The sequence below is a fragment of the Salvelinus alpinus genome, chromosome 27 (assembly GCF_045679555.1).
Source record: "Salvelinus alpinus chromosome 27, SLU_Salpinus.1, whole genome shotgun sequence".
Lineage (NCBI taxonomy): Eukaryota > Metazoa > Chordata > Actinopteri > Salmoniformes > Salmonidae > Salvelinus > Salvelinus alpinus.
Genome location: NC_092112.1, coordinates 11,690,691 through 11,712,860, shown reverse-complemented (window position 1 = coordinate 11,712,860; position 22,170 = coordinate 11,690,691). Strand labels below are relative to the sequence as shown.

The window sequence follows — 22,170 nt, the reverse complement described above, 5'->3', positions numbered from 1 at the left end:
ACCACAGAGTAGTCTAGACTACAGTACTCACCCAGAGGGATGTATGTATTGGTGACCACAGTGTAGTCTAGACTACAGTACTCACCCAGAGGGATGTATGTATTGGTGACCACAGTGTAGTCTAGACTACGGTACTCACCCAGAGGGATGTATGTATTGGTGACCACAGTGTAGTCTAGACTACAGTACTCACCCAGAGGGATGTATGTATTGGTGACCACAGTGTAGTCTAGACTACGGTACTCACCCAGAGGGATGTATGTATTGGTGACCACAGTGTAGTCTAGACTACAGTACTCACCCAGAGGGATGTATGTATTGGTGACCACAGTGTAGTCTAGACTACAGTACTCACCCAGAGGGATGTATGTAGCGGTGACCACAGAGTAGTCTAGACTACAGTACTCACCCAGAGGGATGTATGTATTTGTGACCACAGTGTAGTCTAGACTACGGTACTCACCCAGAGGGATGTATGTATTGGTGACCACAGTGTAGTCTAGACTACAATCCTCACCCAGGGGGATGTAGGTATTTGTGACCACAGTGTAGTCTAGACTACAGTACTCACCCAGAGGGATGTATGTATTGGTGACCACAGTGTAGTCTAGACTACGGTACTCACCCAGAGGGATGTATGCATTGGTGACCACAGAGTAGTCTAGACTACAGTACTCACCCAGAGGGCTACAGTACTCACCCAGAGGGATGTATGCATTGGTGACCACAGAGTAGTCTAGACTACAGTACTCACCCAGAGGGCTACAGTACTCACCCAGAGGGATGTATGTAGCGGTGACCACAGAGTAGTCTAGACTACAGTACTCACCTAGAGGGATGTATGTATTGGTGACCACAGTGTAGTCTTGACTACAGTACTCACCCAGAGGGATGTATGCATTGGTGACCACAGAGTAGTCTAGACTACAGTACTCACCCAGAGGGCTACAGTACTCACCCAGAGGGATGTATGTAGCGGTGACCACAGAGTAGTCTAGACTACAGTACTCACCCAGAGGGATGTATGTATTGGTGACCACAGTGTAGTCTTGACTACAGTACTCACCCAGAGGGATGTATGTATTGGTGACCACAGAGTAGTCTAGACTACAGTACTCACCCAGAGGGCTACAGTACTCACCCAGAGGGATGTATGTGTTGGTGACCACAGAGTAGTCTAGACTACAGTACTCACCCAGAGGGCTACAGTACTCACCCAGAGGGATGTATGTAGCGGTGACCACAGCTCCCAGTGTATTCTGAACAGCCTCTCCTACTCTCCTACTGAGTGTCCCTCCTTCCTCCTCCTCCAACGCTGCATCCAGCAGCTCTACAACACACGCACAGAAGGAAGGAAGGAGAAACAAATAGTATTCATAAGATATGTCAACCGGGGGGAAAAAAGAGGAAAACATTGAGGCAAGCAACACTGAAGCATGCATGAGAGCACCAGCTGTTCCGGAGGACTGTGTGATCACGCTCTCCGTAGCCGATGTAAAACCTTTAAACAGGTCAACATTCACAAGGCCGCGGGGCCAGACGGATTACCAGGACGTGTACTCCGAGCATGAGCTGACCAACTGGCAAGTGTCTTCACTGACATTTTCAACTTGTCCCTGACTAACCTGTGCCCCCGCACATTCACTCTACCGGTACCCCCTGTATATAGCCTCGTTACTGTTATTTTATTATTTTACATTTTTATTTGTATTTATTTATTGTTTACTTCAATTTACTTAGTAAATACTTAACACTTGTTTTTTCTTAAAACGGCATTGTTGGTTAAGGGTTTGTCAGTAAGCGTTTCACTGTAAGGTCTACCTACACCTGTTGTATTCGGCGCATGTGACAAATAACATTTGATTTGATTACACGATTTACCTCCTAATTTTGATGTTCATGTGACATCCAGGTTTATCTAAGAGTATTCTTTAAATACCTATTGGGACATCATGTTTGATATACAACATGTCCAAACCTTCTGAGATGCCCTGGTTCTGGAAGCAGGCATCACAGACCCGTACGGGGGCGAGCCCCCAGCCCCTCTCTGGAACGGGACGGTTCTTGGAGGAGCAGCCGTCACAGAAGCCCTCACCACAGGCACGGCAGTGATGCTTAGTATCGTTGTCCTGGAACACCTCACTGCACCTACAACATTTCTGTTACAGAGACACAGAGAGCACAAGAGAGATTATATCACAATCTCAAAACACAAGCACATCATAGGAGCAATGGACAGTCTTTACACAGTCATAATAGAAATGGACAGTCATAGGAGAAATGGACAGTCTTTACACAGTCATAGGAGCAATGGACAGTCTTTACACAGTCATAGGAGAAATGGACAGTCTTTACACAGTCATAGGAGAAATGGACAGTCTTTACACAGTCATAATAGAAATGGACAGTCTTTACACAGTCATAGGAGAAATGGACAGTCTTTACACAGTCATAGGAGAAATGGACAGTCTTTACACAGTCATAGGAGAAATGGACAGTCTTTACACAGTCATAGGAGAAATGGACAGTCTTTACACAGTCATAATAGAAATGGACAGTCTTTACACAGTCATAGGAGAAATGGACAGTCTTTACACAGTCATAGGAGAAATGGACAGTCTTTACACAGTCATAATAGAAATGGACAGTCTTTACACAGTCATAGGAGAAATGGACAGTCTTTACACAGTCATAGGAGAAATGGACAGTCTTTACACAGTCATAGGAGAAATGGACAGTCTTTACACAGTCATAGGAGAAATGGACAGTCTTTACACAGTCATAGGAGAAATGGACAGTCTTTACACAGTCATAGGAGAAATGGACAGTCTTTACACAGTCATAGGAGCAATGGACAGTCTTTACACAGTCATAGGAGAAATGGACAGTCTTTACACAGTCATAGGAGAAATGGACAGTCTTTACACAGTCATAGGAGAAATGGACAGTCTTTACACAGTCATAGGAGAAATGGACAGTCTTTACACAGTCATAGGAGGAATGGACAGTCTTTACACAGTCATAGGAGAAATGGACAGTCTTTACACAGTCATAGGAGAAATGGACAGTCTTTACACAGTCATAGGAGGAATGGACAGTCTTTACACAGTCATAGGAGGAATGGACAGTCTTTACACAGTCATAGGAGAAATGGACAGTCTTTACACAGTCATAGGAGCAATGGACAGTCTTTACACAGTCATTGGAGAAATGGACAGTCTTTACACAGTCATAGGAGCAATGGACAGTCTTTACACAGTCATAGGAGAAATGGACAGTCTTTACACAGTCATAGGAGGAATGGACAGTCTTTACACAGTCATAGGAGGAATGGACAGTCTTTACACAGTCATAGGAGCAATGGACAGTCTTTACACAGTCATAGGAGCAATGGACAGTCTTTACACAGTCATCGGAGCAATGGACAGTCTTTACACAGTCATAGGAGAAATGGACAGTCTTTACACAGTCATAGGAGCAATGGACAGTCTTTACACAGTCATAGGAGCAATGGACAGTCTTTACACAGTCATAGGAGGAATGGACAGTCTTTACACAGTCATAGGAGAAATGGACAGTCTTAACACAGTCATAGGAGAAATGGACAGTCTTTACACAGTCATAGGAGGAATGGACAGTCTTTACACAGTCATAGGAGGAATGGACAGTCTTTACACAGTCATAGGAGAAATGGACAGTCTTTACACAGTCATAGGAGGAATGGACAGTCTTTACACAGTCATAGGAGCAATGGACAGTCTTTACACAGTCATAGGAGAAATTGACAGTCTTTACACAGTCATAGGAGAAATGGACAGTCTTTACACAGTCATAGGAGCAATGGACAGTCTTTACACAGTCATAGGAGAAATGGACAGTCTTTACACAGTCATAGGAGAAATGGACAGTCTTTACACAGTCATAGGAGAAATGGACAGTCTTTACACAGTCATAGGAGCAATGGACAGTCTTTACACATTCATAGGAGAAATGGACAGTCTTTACACAGTCATAGGAGCAATGGACAGTCTTTACACAGTCATAGGAGAAATGGACAGTCTTTACACAGTCATAGGAGCAATGGACAGTCTTTACACAGTCAAACAATAATCCATGACAACATGAATATGTCTAAACATGTTCACAGCACAGCTGAGGCATAATAACTCAATTTAGGGAATCACTGGCTAGGAATGGATCCCATGATTGGATCCCCGCTGTGTCTAAACCTGTATGTCCAGATGGCTGTGAGGACCACGTACCAGGATGAGGGAGTTGGGTTTCCAGTAGGCAGGGGCAATCTGGTCGGTGAGCCAGGAAGTGACAGCTTTGGCAGGTTTTACACTGAGCTCTGACACACTCTGGGAGATGTAGTTCACACCGTCCAACAGTCTCTGAGCTGCATTGTTGTTGTCCTTCAGAAAACCATCCGACTGAAGGAGAGAGGGGAGGGCGAGAAGAGGGAGGGGGGAGAGAGGAGAGAGAGAGGGAGGAAGAGAGAGGAGAGAGAGGGAGGAGGGGAGAAGGAGTGAGGGAGGGAGAGAGAGAGAAGAGGGCGAGGGGGGAGAGAGAGAAGAGGGCAAGAGCGAGAGAGAGAAGAGGGAGAGAGGGAGGATGAGAGAGGAGAGGAAGAGGGAGGAGGGGAAGAGAGGAAGAGGGAGGAGGGGAGGGGAAGAGAGGAAGAGGGAGGAGGGGAGGGGAAGGGAGGAAAGGGAGAAAAGAAGAGAGAAAGAGAGAGCGAGGGAGGGATGGAGGTGAGAGACATTGTTAATGGCAGGGTGAAGGGTGACTCTCTGGGCAGGTTTTACATATCGCTCTGCACTAGGAAACAGTGCAGTCCACTATGACATTACAGATATGGAGCAAGAAACAAATCAATGTCTTTATGGGTCATGCCCTCTCGCCCTCATACAAGTGGACCAGAACCTAAACTCTACCCCGTCCCACCATCATACAAGTGGACCAGAACCTAAACTCTACCCCGTCCCACCCTCATACAAGTGGACCAGAGCCTAAACTCTACCCCGTCCCACCCTCATACAAGTGGACCAGAACCTAAACTCTACCCGGTCCCACCCTCATACAAGTGGACCAGAACCTAAACTCTACCCCGTCTCGCCCTCATACAAGTGGACCAGAACCTAAACTCTACCCCGTCTCGCCCTCATACAAGTGGACCAGAACCTAAACTCTACCCGGTCCCACCCTCATACAAGTGGACCAGATCCTAAACTCTACCCCGTCCCACCATCATACAAGTGGACCAGAACCTAAACTCTACCCCGTCTCGCCCTCATACAAGCGGACCAGAACCTAAACTCTACCCCGTCCCGCTCTCATACAAGTGGACCAGAACCTAAACTCTACCCCGTCCCACCCTCATACAAGTGGACCAGAACCTAAACTCTACCTCGTCCCACCCTCATACAAGTGGACCAGAACCTAAACTCTACCCCGTCCCGCTCTCATACAAGTGGACCAGAACCTAAACTGTACCCCGTCCCGCCCTCATACAAGTGGACCAGAACCTAAACTGTACCCCGTCCCACTCTCATACAAGTGGACCAGAACCTAAACTGTACCCCGTCCCGCCCTCATACAAGTGGACCAGAACCTAAACTCTACCCCGTCCCGCCCTCATACAAGTGGACCAGAACCTAAACTGTACCCCGTCCCACTCTCATACAAGTGGACCAGAACCTAAACTCTACCCCGTCTCGCCCTCATACAAGTGGACCAGAACCTAAACTCTACCCGGTCCCACCCTCATACAAGTGGACCAGATCCTAAACTCTACCCCGTCCCACCATCATACAAGTGGACCAGAACCTAAACTCTACCCCGTCTCGCCCTCATACAAGCGGACCAGAACCTAAACTCTACCCCGTCCCGCTCTCATACAAGTGGACCAGAACCTAAACTCTACCCCGTCCCACCCTCATACAAGTGGACCAGAACCTAAACTCTACCTCGTCCCACCCTCATACAAGTGGACCAGAACCTAAACTCTACCCCGTCCCGCTCTCATACAAGTGGACCAGAACCTAAACTGTACCCCGTCCCGCCCTCATACAAGTGGACCAGAACCTAAACTGTACCCCGTCCCACTCTCATACAAGTGGACCAGAACCTAAACTGTACCCCGTCCCGCTCTCATACAAGTGGACCAGAACCTAAACTGTACCCCGTCCCGCTCTCATACAAGTGGACCAGAACCTAAACTGTACCCCGTCCCGCTCTCATACAAGTGGACCAGAACCTAAACTGTACCCCGTCCCGCCCTCATACAAGTGGACCAGAACCTAAACTCTACCCCGTCCCACCCTCAGACAAGTGGACCAGAACCTAAACTCTACCCCGTCCCGCCCTCAGACAAGTGGAAAAAAGTAGCATTCGTGAATAAAAGGCAACGTTAAATAGCATGGAAATTGAAAACTTGATTTACAGTTATTTTTGGCCAAATTTAAAGATTGCATTAATTTAGACAGTAATTAATGTATTGACAGATTCATCAAACTGGTTAAAACATGTAATCTGAAACAGAAAGCACTCCCAAAGAAAAAATGGTTTGACAAAGAAGGTTCAACTGCAAGACCCTGTAAATCAACAGACAGGTGTCCTATACCAACAGACACATAGACCCTGTAAATCAACAGACAGGTGTCATATACCAACAGACATAGACCCTGTAAATCAGCAGACAGGTGTCATATACCAACAGACCCATAGACCCTGTAAATCAGCAGACAGGTGTCATATACCAACAGACATAGACCCTGTAAATCAACAGACAGGTGTCATATACCAACAGACCCATAGACCCTGTAAATCAACAGACAGGTCTCATATACCAACAGACCCTAAGCCCATATAAGAAGTTATTACGAAGGAACAAATCTCTCTATATGACCTATGAGCTTGACAAACGAGAGGCCATCAATACAAATTAATTTGGGGAATTATGGAGGAGATTAGATACCACTGTTAAAAAGAAAGACCTCCCATTTAAAGATGGGAATATCTGTAAAGAAAAATAACTAAACATCACAAATATAACAATTAAAATAAATACACCAAACAAAAATATAAGACGCAACAATTTATAAGATTTTACTGAGTTACAGTTTATAGAAGGAAATCAGTCAACTGAAATAAATTAATAAGGCCCTAATCATTGGATGTCACATGACTGGGAATACAGATATGCATCTGTTGGTCACGAATACCTTAAAGAAAAGGTAGAGGTGTGGATCAGAAAACCAGTCAGTATCTGGTGTGACCACCATTTGCCTCATGCAGTGTGACACATCTCCTTCACATAAAGTTGATCAGGCTATTGATTGTGGCCTGTGGAATGTTGTCTCACTCCTCTTCAATGGCTGTGCGAAGTTGCTGGATATTGGTGGGAACTGTAATACACTGTTGTACACGACAATCCAGAGCATCGTACACGACAATCCAGAGCATCCCGAACATGCTCAACGGGTGACATGTCTGGTGAGTATGCAGGCCATGGAAGAACTGGGACATTTTCAGCTTCCAGGAAATGTGTACAGATTCTTGTGACAAGGGGCCGTGCATTATCATGCTGAAACATGAGGTGATGTATGGCACGACAATGGGCCCCAGGATCTCGTCACAGTATCTCAAATCGCCATCGATAAAATGCAATTGTGTTCGTTGTCCATAGCTTATGCCTGTTCATACCATAACCCCACCATTGGGCACTCTGTTCATAACGTTAACATCAACAAACCGCTCGCCCACACAATGCCATACACGCTGTCTGCCATCTGCCCGGTGCAGTTGAAACCGCGATTTATCCATGAAGAGCACACTTCTCCAGTATGCCAGTGGCCATCGAAGGTGAGCATTTGCCCACTGAAGTCAGTTACGACGCCGAACTGCAGTCAGGTCAAGACGCCGATGAGGATGACAAGGAGTCAGTTGAACTTCCCTGAGACGGTTTCTGCAGAGAGTTTGTGCAGAAATTCTTCAGTTGTGCAAACCCACAGTTTCATCAGATGTCCGAGTGGCTGGTCTCAGATGATCCCGCAGGTGAAGAAGCTGGATGTGGAGGTCCTGGGCTGGCGTGGTTACACGTGGTCTGTGGTTGTGAGGCCAGTTGGACGTACTGCCAAATTTTCTAAAACAAAGTTTGTGGCGGCTTATGGTAGAGAAATTCACATTCAATTATCTGGCAACAGCTCTGGTGGACATTCCTGCAGTCAGAATGCCAATTGCACGATCCCTCAAAACTTGAGACATCTGTGGCATTGTGTTGTGTGACAAAACTGCAAATTTTAGAGTGGCCTTTTATTGTCCCCAGCACAAGGTGCACCTGTGTAATGATCATGCTGTTTAAATCAGCTTCTTTTTATGTCACACCAACAAATTTGTGCACAAAATTTGAGAGAAATACGCTTCTTTGTACGTATGAAACTTTTCAGGGATCTTTTATTTCAGCTCATGAAACATGTTTAGTGTAGGAAGACCAACAGATGAGAATTTGGCTTAAACTATTTGACACTGTCATAATTCCAATTCTTCTATATGGCATCAACATTTAAAAGAAATTATGGGATCCAGAATATTATCGTCACAAGGCTTTCTTATACAAACACCCCAACCCAGAGAGACTCTTCACAGCAACTGGCCTGAAACCACCAGCGAGAGGGCAAGACTAGTAGTAGGAGTGGCGGGGAGGTCAGTCAGTATGCATGGCTTATTGTGGTACATTCTAGTCAATTTACTAAAACAAATGCTTCATTTCGGCCAAACTGAAACAACCAGAGACTCCTCTGGAATGTGTGGGACTTCTGACCACTGTGTCTACTGGGTCCTGGTTCCCTCCCCTCTGTTGTTCTTACCCCAGGCCAGATGTGTTGTATTTCAGTCCTGACCACTGTGTCTACTGGGTCCTGGTTCCCTCCCATCTGTTGTTCTTACCCCAGGCCAGACGTGTTGTATTTCAGTCCTGACCACTGTGTCCACTGGGTCCTGGTTCCCGTACCAGTACTGCCTGCTTCTGTAGATCACCCCACAGTTGGGACACTCTATCACATACCTGTAAACAACAACAACAACAATACTTCAGCTAACACACTCTCTCAGTTATACTGTCAGAGATCAGATGTGATCAGCTAAAAACATTGAGAGTCAGAAAATACAATTATTTTCCATTTGAGGTAGTGACTTACTATGACATCAGAACAGAGGATTCTATTCCTTGAGGATACAGGATATTATAATGAGGATTTCTACGTGTCCAGGACTCACCCAGACCAGGCGTAGGTGGCCAGACTAAACCAGGGAGAGTCAGAGGAGGCTGTCGTCTTGGGAACCACAATCACCTCCTTCCCTCCCTCATAGCACGCCTGAGGATCAGAGAGCACATACTCAGACAGAGCCGTGTGTGTGGTGTGTGTGAGAGACAGAGACAGAGACAGAGACAGAGACAGAGAGAGAGAGAGAGAGAGAGAGAGAGAGAGAGAGAGAGAGAGACAGAGAGACAGCGAGAGAGACAGCGAGAGAGACAGAGAGAGAGACAGAGAGAGACAGCGAGAGAGACAGAGAGAGACAGAGACTGTGTCTGTCTGTGTTCCTACTTTACAGGTGTAGATGCGGTTGTCGTATTGAGCAGAGTAGCGACAGCGGTGTTTAGCCTCGTGGTCCACTCCCTCCTTCCGATGGTTCATACTGTTCACACAACCAGACCTGACAGGAAGAGGGTTATTACAGTGTTTATTACTATGTTATTACTATTCATACAGTCAGACCTGACAGGAAGAGGGTTAGTAGTGTTTAATTACTATGTTATTACTATTCACACAACCAGACCTGACAGGAAGAGGGTTATTACAGTGTTTATTACTATGTTATTACTATTCATACAGTCAGACCTGACAGGAAGAGGGTTAGTAGTGTTTAATTACTATGTTATTACTATTCACACAACCAGACCTGACAGGAAGAGGGTTAGTAGTGTTTATTACTATGTTATTACTGTTCATACAGTCAGACCTGACAGGAAGAGGGTTATTAGTGTTTATTACTATGTTATTACTGTTCATACAGTCAGACCTGACAGGAAGAGGGTTATTACAGTGTTTATTACTATGTTATTACTGTTCATACAGTCAGACCTGACAGGAAGAGGGTTATTACAGTGTTTATTACTATGTTATTACTGTTCATACAGTCAGACCTGACAGGAAGAGGGTTATTACAGTGTTTATTACTATGTTATTACTGTTCATACAGTCAGACCTGACAGGAAGAGGGTTATTAGTGTTTATTACTATGTTATTACTGTTCATACAGTCAGACCTGACAGGAAGAGGGTTATTACAGTGTTTATTACTATGTTATTACTGTTCATACAGTCAGACCTGACAGGAAGAGGGTTATTACAGTGTTTATTACTATGTTATTACTGTTCATACAGTCAGACCTGACAGGAAGAGGGTTATTACAGTGTTTATTACTATGTTATTACTGTTCATACAGTCAGACCTGACAGGAAGAGGGTTATTACAGTGTTTATTACTATGTTATTACTGTTCATACAGCCAGACCTGACAGGAAGAGGGTTATTACAGTGTTTATTACTATGTTATTACTGTTCATACAGTCAGACCTGACAGGAAGAGGGTTATTACAGTGTTTATTACTATGTTATTACTGTTCACACAGTCAGACCTGGCAGGAATATGGTTATTACAGTGTTTATTACTATGTTATTACTGTTCATACAGTCAGACCTGACAGGAAGAGGGTTATTAGTGTTTATTACTATGTTATTACTGTTCATACAGTCAGACCTGACAGGAATATGGTTATTACAGTGTTTATTACTATGTTATTACTATTCACACAGCCAGACCTGACAGGAAGAGGGTTATTACAGTGTTTATTACTATGTTATTACTGTTCATACAGTCAGACCTGACAGGAAGAGGGTTATTACAGTGTTTATTACTATGTTATTACTGTTCATACAGTCAGACCTGACAGGAAGAGGGTTATTAGTGTTTATTACTATGTTATTACTGTTCATACAGTCAGACCTGACAGGAAGAGGGTTATTACAGTGTTTATTACTATGTTATTACTGTTCATACAGCCAGACCTGACAGGAAGAGGATGATGTTAGTAGGACTGAAGACATCAGTAGTCAACGGGTGGTTTTATTGTCCTGTTATAGAGGTAATATATTCCTTGTATTTACATTTCCTGGTGGTATTTTCCAGAATAATTATCAGGTCATTACTAATGGTATGTAGCAGCGCCAATGTTATATTCATTTACCATGTAATAACAAGATACTGAACATCGTACAGTAATAGAAAGCATTCCTGTACACTGAGCAGACAGCTGAGAGATAACTGAACACTGAGACAGAGAGAGATAACTTCCTACAGCTGAGAGATAACTGAACACTGAGACAGAGAGAACTTCCTACAGCTGAGGGATAACTGAACACCGAGACAGAGATAACTTCCTACAGCTGAGGGATAACTGAACACAGACAGAGAGACTCCTTCCTACAGCTGGGGGATAACTGAACACTGAGACAGAGACAGAGATAACTTCCTACAGCTGAGAGATAACTGAACACTGAGACAGAGATAACTTCCTACAGCTGAGGGATAACTGAACACTGAGACAGAGATAACTTCCTACAGCTGAGGGATAACTGAACACTGAGACAGAGATAACTTCCTACAGCTGAGAGATAACTGAACACTGAGACAGAGATAACTTCCTACAGCTGAGGGATAACTGAACACAGACAGAGAGACTCCTTCCTACAGCTGGGGGATAACTGAACACTGAGACAGAGACAGAGATAACTTCCTACAGCTGAGAGATAACTGAACACTGAGACAGAGAAGAATAACTTCCTACAGCTGGGGGATAACTGAACACTGAGACAGAGAGAACTTCCTACAGCTGAGAGATAACTGAACACTGAGACAGAGAAGAATAACTTCCTACAGCTGAGAGATAACTGAACACAGACAGAGAGACTCCTTCCTACAGCTGAGGGATAACTGAACACAGACAGAGACACTCCTTCCTACAGCTGAGGGATAACTGAACACAGACAGAGAGACTCACCCACAGCTGAGACAGATACTGGAGCAGGTGAAGTACTCATCAGGGAAGAAAGAGTTACTGGCCAGGTGCTCTTCTGGGATATCCCCGCTGAAACGCTCACTCAGGGCCTATAGATAGATAGAGGGAGAGAGGGAGAGAGAGAGGGAGAGAGAGCGGGGGAGAGAGAGAGCGGGAGAGAGAGAGAGAGAGCGGGGGAGAGAGAGAGAGAGCGTCGGAGAGAGAGAGCGGGGAGAGAGAGTGGGGGAGAGAGAGAGCGGGGAGAGAGAGAGCGGGAGAGAGAGAGAGAGCGGGGAGAGAGACAGAGCGGGGGAGAGAGAGAGCGGGGAGAGAGAGAGAGAGAGCGCTTTGTCACAGGTGTTGGTTTAAAACAGCTGCTGAAAGGGTCATGAATTATTTACAAAACGCTCAACACACACACACACACACACACACACACACACACACACACACACACACACACACACACACACACACACACACACACACACACACACACACACACACACACACACACACACACACACACACACACACACACCTGCAGGGCTCTGTATATGACGTTTGCAGAACGTGGTGAGCGGGTAGTGTTGTTATCTAACTGTTGCTCCAGACTACGCAGCAGACCACTGAAGTCTGTCGGGGGGTTGTAGGTTCGAGTCCCACGGTACTGGATGGAGCTGAAGGCCTCGGGGAAAAGACCCAGCTTCCTGAAACGCTCCTGAAGCAGACGCTCTGCAGACTCTGATGGGTTGTCTGGAGGGAGACGGAGAGATATAGAGAAGGGTGGAGGAGAGAGAGAGATATATAGAGGGGGAGAGAGGGAGAGGAGAGAGATATATATATAGAGGAGAGGGAGAGAGGGGGAGAGAGAGAGATATAGAGGAGAGGGAGAGAGGGGGAGAGAGAGAGAGAAGGGTAGAGGAGAGAGAGAAGGGTGGAGGAGAAAGAGAGAGATATATAGAGGAGAGGGAGAGAAAGATAGAGACGGGGGAGAGGGAGATACAGAGGAGGGAGAGAGGGAGAGAGAGAGATATATATAGAGAGGGAGAGAGAGGGGTGGAGGAGAGAGAGAGAGAGAAAAACAGAGTAGGGGGGGGAGAGAGAGAGGAGGGAAAGAGGGGGAGAGAGATAAAGAGGAGAGGGAAAGAGTGAGCGATAAAGAGGAGAGGGGGAGAGAAAGATAGAGGGGGAGAGAGAGACAAAGAAGAGAGGGAGAGTGGGAGAGTGAGAGATATAGAGGAGAGGGGGAGAGTGAGAGATGTGGAGGAGAGAGAGGGAGTGAGAGAGAAGAAGGAAAGACATTAGCTATAGGTGACCAGAATGAAAAGTTATTTCCACTTTCTAAAATGAAAAAGTGAATTGAGGCCAACCCTGCTACGGCCTATATCTCTGTCTCAGCCCCTAACCCTGTCCCCCTAAATCAAACTTCATTCATAGAGCACCTTTCTCACAGGGGATGCATTTCAAGGTGCTTAACTATTCAAATAATACAAGGTGAGAAAGATAAAACACAAAACCTTTTCTAAATGAAAGATGAAAATAGTAAAATAGTAAAACAATAATAAAATAGATAATAGTATAGATAGTATAGTATGAATAAAATCCCTCTATACTCAGTAAAAGCATGGCTAAAAGGATCTTTCTTTAAAATCTTTACAGTTTCTGAGGCCCTCAGATCCTCCGGGAGGCTGTTCCAGAGGCCAGGACCGTAGTGGCTGAAGGCAGTCTCACCAAGCCAGGACCGTAGTGGCTGAAGACAGTCTCACCAGGACCGTACTGGCTGAAGACAGTCTCACCAGGACCGTAGTGGCTGTAGACAGTCTCACCAGGACCGTAGTGGCTGTAGACAGTCTCACCAGGACCGTACTGGCTGTAGACAGTCTCACCAGGACCGTAGTGGCTGAAGACAGTCTCACCAGGCCAGGACCGTAGTGGTTGAAGGCAGTCTCACCAGGACCGTACTGGCTGAAGACAGTCTCACCAGGACCGTAGTGGCTGAAGACAGTCTCACCAGGACCGTAGTGGCTGAAGACAGTCTCACCAGACCAGGACCGTAGTGGCTGAAGACAGTCTCACCAGGCCAGGACCGTAGTGGTTGAAGGCAGTCTCACCAGGACCGTAGTGGCTGTAGACAGTCTCACCAGGACCGTAGTGGCTGAAGGCAGTCTCACCAAGCCAGGACCGTAGTGGCTGAAGACAATCTCACAAGGACCGTAGTGGCTGAAGACAGTCTCACCAGGACCAGAGTGGCTGAAGGCAGTCTCACCAGGACCGTAGTGGCTGAAGGCAGTCTCACCAGGACCGTACTGGCTGAAGACAGTCTCACCAGACCAGGACCGTAGTGGTTGTAGACAGTCTCACCAGGACCGTAGTGGCTGTAGACAGTCTCACCAGGACCGTACTGGCTGAAGACAGTCTCACCAGACCAGGACCGTAGTGGTTGTAGACAGTCTCACCAGGACCGTAGTGGCTGTAGACAGTCTCACCAGGACCGTAGTGGCTGAAGGCAGTCTCACCAGGCCAGGACCGTAGTGGCTGAAGACAGTCTCACTAGGACCGTAGTGGCTGAAGACAGTCTCACCAGGACCGTACTGGCTGAAGACAGTCTCACCAGACCAGGACCGTAGTGGTTGTAGACAGTCTCACCAGGACCGTACTGGCTGAAGACAGTCTCACCAGACCAGGTCCGTAGTGGTTGTAGACAGTCTCACCAGGACCGTAGTGGCTGTAGACAGTCTCACCAGGACCGTAGTGGCTGAAGGCAGTCTCACCAGGCCAGGACCGTAGTGGCTGAAGACAGTCTCACTAGGACCGTAGTGGCTGAAGACAGTCTCACCAGGACCGTAGTGGCTGTAGACAGTCTCACCAGGACCGTAGTGGCTGTAGACAGTCTCACCAGGACCGTAGTGGCTGAAGGCAGTCTCACCAGGCCAGGACCGTAGTGGCTGAAGACAGTCTCACCAGGCCAGGACCGTAGTGGTTGAAGGCAGTCTCACCAGGACCGTACTGGCTGAAGACAGTCTCACCAGGACCGTAGTGGCTGAAGACAGTCTCACCAGGACCGTAGTGGCTGAAGACAGTCTCACCAGACCAGGACCGTAGTGGCTGAAGACAGTCTCACCAGGCCAGGACCGTAGTGGTTGAAGGCAGTCTCACCAGGACCGTAGTGGCTGAAGACAGTCTCACCATGACCGTAGTGGCTGAAGACAGTCTCACCAGGACCGTAGTGGCTGAAGACAGCCTCACCAGGACCGTAGTGGCTGAAGACAGTCTCACCAGGACCGTAGTGGCTGAAGACAGTCTCACCAAGCCAGGACCGTAGTGGCTGAAGGCAGTCTCACCAGGACCGTAGTGGCTGAAGGCAGTCTCACCAGGACCGTAGTGGCTGAAGGCAGTCTCACCAGGACCGTAGTGGCTGAAGGCAGTCTCACCAAGCCAGGACCGTAGTGGCTGAAGACAGTCTCACCAGGACCGTAGTGGCTGAAGACAGTCTCACCAGGACCAGAGTGGCTGAAGGCAGTCTCACCAGGACCGTAGTGGCTGAAGGCAGTCTCACCAGGACCGTAGTGGCTGAAGACAGTCTCACCAAGCCAGGACCGTAGTGGCTGAAGACAGTCTCACCAGGACCGTAGTGGCTGAAGACAGCCTCACCAGGACCGTAGTGGCTGAAGACAGTCTCACCAGGACCGTAGTGGCTGAAGACAGTCTCACCAAGCCAGGACCGTAGTGGCTGAAGGCAGTCTCACCAGGACCAGAGTGGCTGAAGGCAGTCTCACCAGGACCGTAGTGGCTGAAGGCAGTCTCACCAGGACCGTAGTGGCTGAAGGCAGTCTCACCAGGACCAGAGTGGCTGAAGGCAGTCTCACCAGGACCGTAGTGGCTGAAGGCAGTCTCACCAGGACCGTAGTGGCTGAAGACAGTCTCACCAAGCCAGGACCGTAGTGGCTGAAGACAGTCTCACCAGGACCGTAGTGGCTGAAGACAGTCTCACCAGGACCGTAGTGGCTGAAGCCGGTCTCACCAGGACCGTAGTGGCTGAAGACAGTCTCACCAGGACCGTAGTGGCTGAAGACAGTCTCACCAGGACCGTAGTGGCTGAAGACAGCCTCACCAGGACCGTAGTGGCTGAAGACAGTCTCACCAGGACCGTAGTGGCTGAAGACAGTCTCACCAGGACCGTAGTGGCTGAAGACAGTCTCACCAAGCCAGGACCGTAGTGGCTGAAGGCAGTCTCACCAGGACCGTAGTGGCTGAAGGCAGTCTCACCAGGACCGTAGTGGCTGAAGGCAGTCTCACCAGGACCGTAGTGGCTGAAGGCAGTCTCACCAGGACCGTAGTGGCTGAAGGCAGTCTCACCAGGACCGTAGTGGCTGAAGGCAGTCTCACCAAGCCAGGACCGTAGTGGCTGAAGACAGTCTCACCAAGCCAGGACCGTAGTGGCTGAAGACAGTCTCACCAGGACCGTAGTGGCTGAAGACAGTCTCACCAGGACCGTAGTGGCTGAAGGCAGTCTCACCAGGACCGTAGTAGCTGAAGGCAGTCTCACCAGGACCGTAGTGGCTGAAGACAGTCTCACCAGGACCGTAGTGGCTGAAGACAGTCTCACCAGGACCGTAGTGGCTGAAGACAGTCTCACCAGGCCAGGACCGTAGTGGCTGAAGGCAGTCTCACCAGGACCGTAGTGGCTGAAGGCAGTCTCACCAGGACCGTAGTGGCTGAAGACAGTCTCACCAGGACCGTAGTGGCTGAAGACAGTCTCACCAGGCCAGGACCGTAGTGGCTGAAGACAGTCTCACCAGTCCAGGACCGTAGTGGCTGAAGACAGTCTCACCAGGCCAGGACCGTAGTGGCTGAAGACAGCCTCACCAGGCCAGGACCGTAGTGGCTGAAGGCAGTCTCACCAGGCCGGTAGTGGCTGAAGGCAGTCTCACCAGGACCGTAGTGGCTGAAGGCAGTCTCACCAGGACCGTAGTGGCTGAAGGCAGTCTCACCAGGACCGTAGTGGCTGAAGACAGTCTCACCAGGCCAGGACCGTAGTGGCTGAAGACAGTCTCACCAGGCCAGGACCGTAGTGGCTGAAGGCAGTCTCACCAGGACCGTAGTGGCTGAAGGCAGTCTCACCAGGCCAGGACCGTAGTGGCTGAAGGCAGTCTCACCAGGACCGTAGTGGCTGAAGACAGTCTCACCAGGCCAGGACCGTAGTGGCTGAAGACAGTCTCACCAGGCCAGGACCGTAGTGGCTGAAGGCAGTCTCACCAGGACCGTAGTGGCTGAAGGCAGTCTCACCAGGACCGTAGTGGCTGAAGGCAGTCTCACCAGGCCAGGACCGTAGTGGCTGAAGGCAGTCTCACCAGGACCGTAGTGGCTGAAGACAGTCTCACCAGGACCGTAGTGGCTGAAGGCAGTCTCACCAGGACCGTAGTGGCTGAAGACAGTCTCACCAGGACCGTAGTGGCTGAAGGCAGTCTCACCAGGACCGTAGTGGCTGAAGACAGTCTCACCAAATGTTTTGGTTCTGATGGAACAACAAACTCCTAACTAAATGTCTGCAACATGGAAGAAAAAAATGTCTGCAACATGTAAAGTGTTGGTCCCATATTTCATGAGCTGAAATAAAAGATCCCAGAAATGTTCCATACGAACAAAAAGCTGATTTCTCAGATTTTGTGCACAAATGTGTTTTACATTCCAGTTAGTAAGGATTTCTCCTTTGCCAAGATAATCCATCCACCTGACGGGTGTGACATATCAAGAAGCTGATTAAACAGCATGATCATTACACAGGTGCACCTTGTGCTGGGGACAATAAAAGGCCACTCTAAAATGTGCAGTTTTGTCACACAACACAATGCCACAGATGTTGAGGGAGTGTGCAATTGGCATGCTGACTGCAGGAATGTCCACCAGAGCTGATGCCAGATAATTGAATGTTAATTTTTCTACCATACCAACGTCATTTTAGAGAATTCAGCAGTACATCCAACCGGCCTCACAATTGCAGACCACTTGTATGGCATTGGTTTGCTGATGTCAACGTTGTGAACAGAGAGCCCCATGCTGGGGTTATGGTATGGGGAGGTATAAGCTACGGACAACAAACAACAATTTCATTTTATCGATGGCAATTTGAATGCAGAGATACTGTGACGAGATCCTGAGGCCCATTGTCGTGCCATTCATCCTCCGCCATCACCTCATGTTTTAGCATTATAATGCACGGCCCCATGTCACAAGGATCTGTACACAATACCTGGAAGCTGAAAATGTCCCAGTTGTTCCATGGCCTGCATACTCACCAGACACGTCACTCATTGAGCATGTTTGGGATGCTCTGGATCGACGTGTACGATGCTCTGGATCGACGTGTTCCAGCTAATATCCAGCAACTTCGCACAGCCGTCGAATAGCAGTGGGACAACATTCCACAGGCCACAATCAACAGCCTGATCAACTCTATGTGAAGGAGATGTGTCACACTGCATGAGGCAAATGGTGGTCACACCAGATACTGACTGGTTTTCTGGTCCACGTCCCTACCTTTTTTTGAAGGTATCTGTGACCAACAGATGCATATCTGTATTCCTAGTCCTGTGAAATCAATAGATTAGGGCCTAATCAATTTATTTAAATTGACTGATTTACTTACATGAAGTGTAACTCAGTAAAATCATTGAAATTGTTGCATTTATATTTTTGTTCAGTATAAAAGGCCAGTGCCAGAGGACCGGATATCTTTAAAGCCAGACATGTATTCACATGCAAGGCCACGTAGCGCATTAAAATCAATAAAACCATTTTTAAATAAATTGTAAAACTAACAGGTAACCAAATGCAGGGATACCTACACCTGATCCCAGCATTTTATCTCTCTACAGATGCCCATTCTAACTTTACCTGATAACTGATGTAGCCTGGTCCCAGATCTGTTTGTGCTCTGGACAACTCTATCACCATCATTGGCATGAAAATGATTGACAATGAGTTGGCACGATCGCACAAACAGCCTGGCAGACAGGCTAAATGCCAACCAGAACCACCTACCTGATCCCAGTTAGTTTGGTGTGGATGGTCCCATGTAAATGGGTGAACGTTCTAATAGGTTATACTGAACTGTTTGCACAAGAGCCAAGTGTTAGGTTTTCATCCAATAGTACCTTAACAGCTTGATAAGCCTGGCAATGCCAACCCTGTACCTGAGCCCAGTAGCTTGGTGTGAACGGTCTCATGGAAGATAATAACAGCCGGTCCCAGAGTGGACAGAGGCACGTCCAGGCCACATCGGGTCGTAGTGGCCTTCAGCTCCCTGGTGAAGTGCTTCAGATAGGCGTCCGACGCGTCGCCTAGGAACTTGAACAGGTCGTCGTGGAGACGGTCGGCGTGGGTACGGTAGATGATGAGGTCGGAGACGGCTAGGACTTTGAGGAGCAGCCGGGTGCGCTGGCCCTGATTGGATCCTGGGTGGCCAATAGAGAGGAAGAGGACATGTTAGTAGATGCCTCCTGACGTTACTGCTCCCACCGTTGTCTTTATTTGATATGATAGCAGATTAAACGGCTATTGTGTCAATTGCGTGAATAAAAATGTCATAGCAGCTGACATTTAGCAACATTCCTGTCATTGCCCCTCTCTCCTCCTCACCTGCCCCCAGCAGTCCCTCTGTGTCGATCACCACCACCCTGTGAATGGGGTCCATGGCAGCCCAGACCCCCACGGTGCATGACTCCTGAGTAGGGGACGTCTGGAACACCTCCCGCCCCAGGAAGAAGGTATGGTTCAGGGTGTGGGACTTCCCCTCCCCTGTGTTCCCGAAGATAGACACGACCTTGAGGAGTTCCTCAGGCCTACAGTCCAGCCGGCTCACAAAGTCTTCCTCATCCTTCAACTACAGGGGAAAGACAACAGAGCCTGAGGCGAGCTAGTTTAAATCACCAACCGAGGTAGTAGAGCACAGTGTACCAAATGGTGCACTATTTCTCATTTAGTGACCTACTTTTGACCAGTAGTCATATTGTCAAAAGTAGTGCACTACCATAGGTCTCTGGTCAAAAAGTATTGCACTTTATAGGCAATATGGTGCTATTTGGGATGCAGTCTAAGTATTGTTATTTTATATTACCTGTATTTGCTTAGACTGCCTGCAGTCCGGGTTGAAGGACCAATATGTTTGATTTCTCCTTGGCCTTCCGTACAGGAAGCCTGTCCATTGGCTCATACAGACTGGCTTTCAGATCTAAAAAGTCCCTAGTGGTTAGTTGCTACGGATACATGGTTTCTATGGGTGTTGTTTCAAGACCTGGATCATAATATGTCTACATCCCAAATGGAACACTAATCTATAGTGGGTCCTGGTCAAAAGTAGGTCACTAAATTAGAAAGAAGTGCAATAGTTTTTGACCAGAGAACTATGGTAGTGGACTACTTTTGACAACATGACTACTGGTCAAAAGTAGGTCACTAAATCTATAGTGGGTCCTGGTCAAAAGTAGCCCTATTATAGGGAATAGGAAGCCATTTCAGATGTAGCCGAGGTCATATCACTCACCTGCATCTCCTCCTTCGCATCCACCAGTAAGAAGCTGCACACCTTCTCCAGTTTTGCCTTGAGGGCCTCCATCTCCCCTCCATCCCCAGCCTCCAGGCTATTATCCTGGGCTTGACCCGGAGGAGGGTAGGGGGTCACGGGGTGCTTCCTCTTGTTTACCCCGCTGTGGGTCCGCTTCTGGCAATCCAGACACAGGTTGATCTTACAGCCCTGGCAGCGCACCACCGCCCTCAGCCTGCCCCCGTTCACCCCACACCCGCTGCTGTCGCCCTTACAAGAGTCACAGAATGGAACGTGTCCCGGGGCGATGCGGACACGGTCATGGTTCCTCATGCGTTCCTGACGATGGAGCTCTAGCTCGCAGCGGACGCACTGCAGGCTTCCGCACTCGTCGCATTCGAAGGCGGCCTCGTCTGAGCCGCCGCAGGCGTAGCTCTCCTGACACACCAGGATGGTGTTCATCCCCTTATCAACCGACGGACCTTGACCACTCATAATGATCACTTCAGTATGTTACTGCTAACAAGTGCACCTTTCTGTCGATAACCTGTGCCCGATGAGTCTAAAACTGCACTGCGAAACCAAACTGATGGGAAATATGTTTATGGCTATATTCTATAGTGTTAAAGATTTAAATGTATTCTTCTCTAGCGCATTATGCGTTTTTTTCTTCTAGTAGTGGTGTCTCTTCTATACTCCCCAAAACACTTAGCAGATGGACATTTAATATGAACTGTGATATGGCTATGTCAAAGTGACCTATGTCATCAAAGTACTCTACAGATGTGCCTGTCTGTCAGCAAAACAATCACAACAACGACTTCCTACATACATGTCCAGACATGCAGCTAGCTTACAAGCCCCATGTGCAAGTAATCGTTAGCTGTCAAACAGCAATAACATTGTAATTATCTTGCTACTGCTAGTTAGCCTACTGTACGGTTAGCTGTTGTTGTTATTGTTGTTGGCTAAGCCAATTTGACAGCAGAAATAGGCAATGGTGACTGTGTAAAAACATCAACAAATCCGCTTATAACAAAAGATGATACTTGCGTATTTTTCAGTTACTCTACATCAACCCCAACGACCAATTTCTCAAGCACCAAACCATCAAAACAATCCTTCGCCAAACCAAAAAGATGGACCTAGTAACCAAGAACTGGCAGCTAGATTGTTTTCCCGGCGGACGGCGGCTGTTTCGTAACCTAAACCGTTGCTTCTACAGAGAAATACGCAATAATACTTTAATAGACAACATGGCATGCACTGCCATTTATTCAGCACAAAGACACCGTTATTGTGTATAGCTTGTTAAGATAATTTCGCTGCCCGACAGCTACATTTCATTAGATGTTGTTCCCAGTTTCATCAGCTGATCGGCTTGTTTTGATCCAGAGGTTAAAAGTTACACCGCGCATAGCATTCTGGGAAATGTAGTAAAGCTAGTAGAGTTGTTGCTTTGAATCGCTTTAATTTATCAATAATATGACTACATTCCCCACTAT

The 22,170-nt window shown here is 47.6% G+C and overlaps 1 protein-coding gene across 1 annotated transcript in view; it reads right to left on the bottom strand.

Annotated features, from left to right (window-relative positions):
- LOC139555963 (zinc finger FYVE domain-containing protein 1-like) overlaps nt 1-22,170 on the bottom strand; it is a 27,299-nt gene extending 5,129 nt beyond the window's left edge. Inside the window, exons 1-11 of the mRNA XM_071369384.1 lie at nt 20,666-22,170; nt 19,762-20,005; nt 19,317-19,577; nt 12,662-12,876; nt 12,124-12,230; nt 9,609-9,717; nt 9,280-9,377; nt 8,950-9,067; nt 4,263-4,433; nt 1,979-2,159; nt 1,217-1,330 (exon numbers count right to left, since the gene is read on the bottom strand). Of these exons, the coding sequence (XP_071225485.1) occupies nt 1,217-1,330; nt 1,979-2,159; nt 4,263-4,433; nt 8,950-9,067; nt 9,280-9,377; nt 9,609-9,717; nt 12,124-12,230; nt 12,662-12,876; nt 19,317-19,577; nt 19,762-20,005; nt 20,666-21,160 (2,113 nt within the window). The 5' untranslated portion in view covers nt 21,161-22,170. The remainder of the gene's footprint in view (nt 1-1,216; nt 1,331-1,978; nt 2,160-4,262; nt 4,434-8,949; nt 9,068-9,279; nt 9,378-9,608; nt 9,718-12,123; nt 12,231-12,661; nt 12,877-19,316; nt 19,578-19,761; nt 20,006-20,665) is intronic.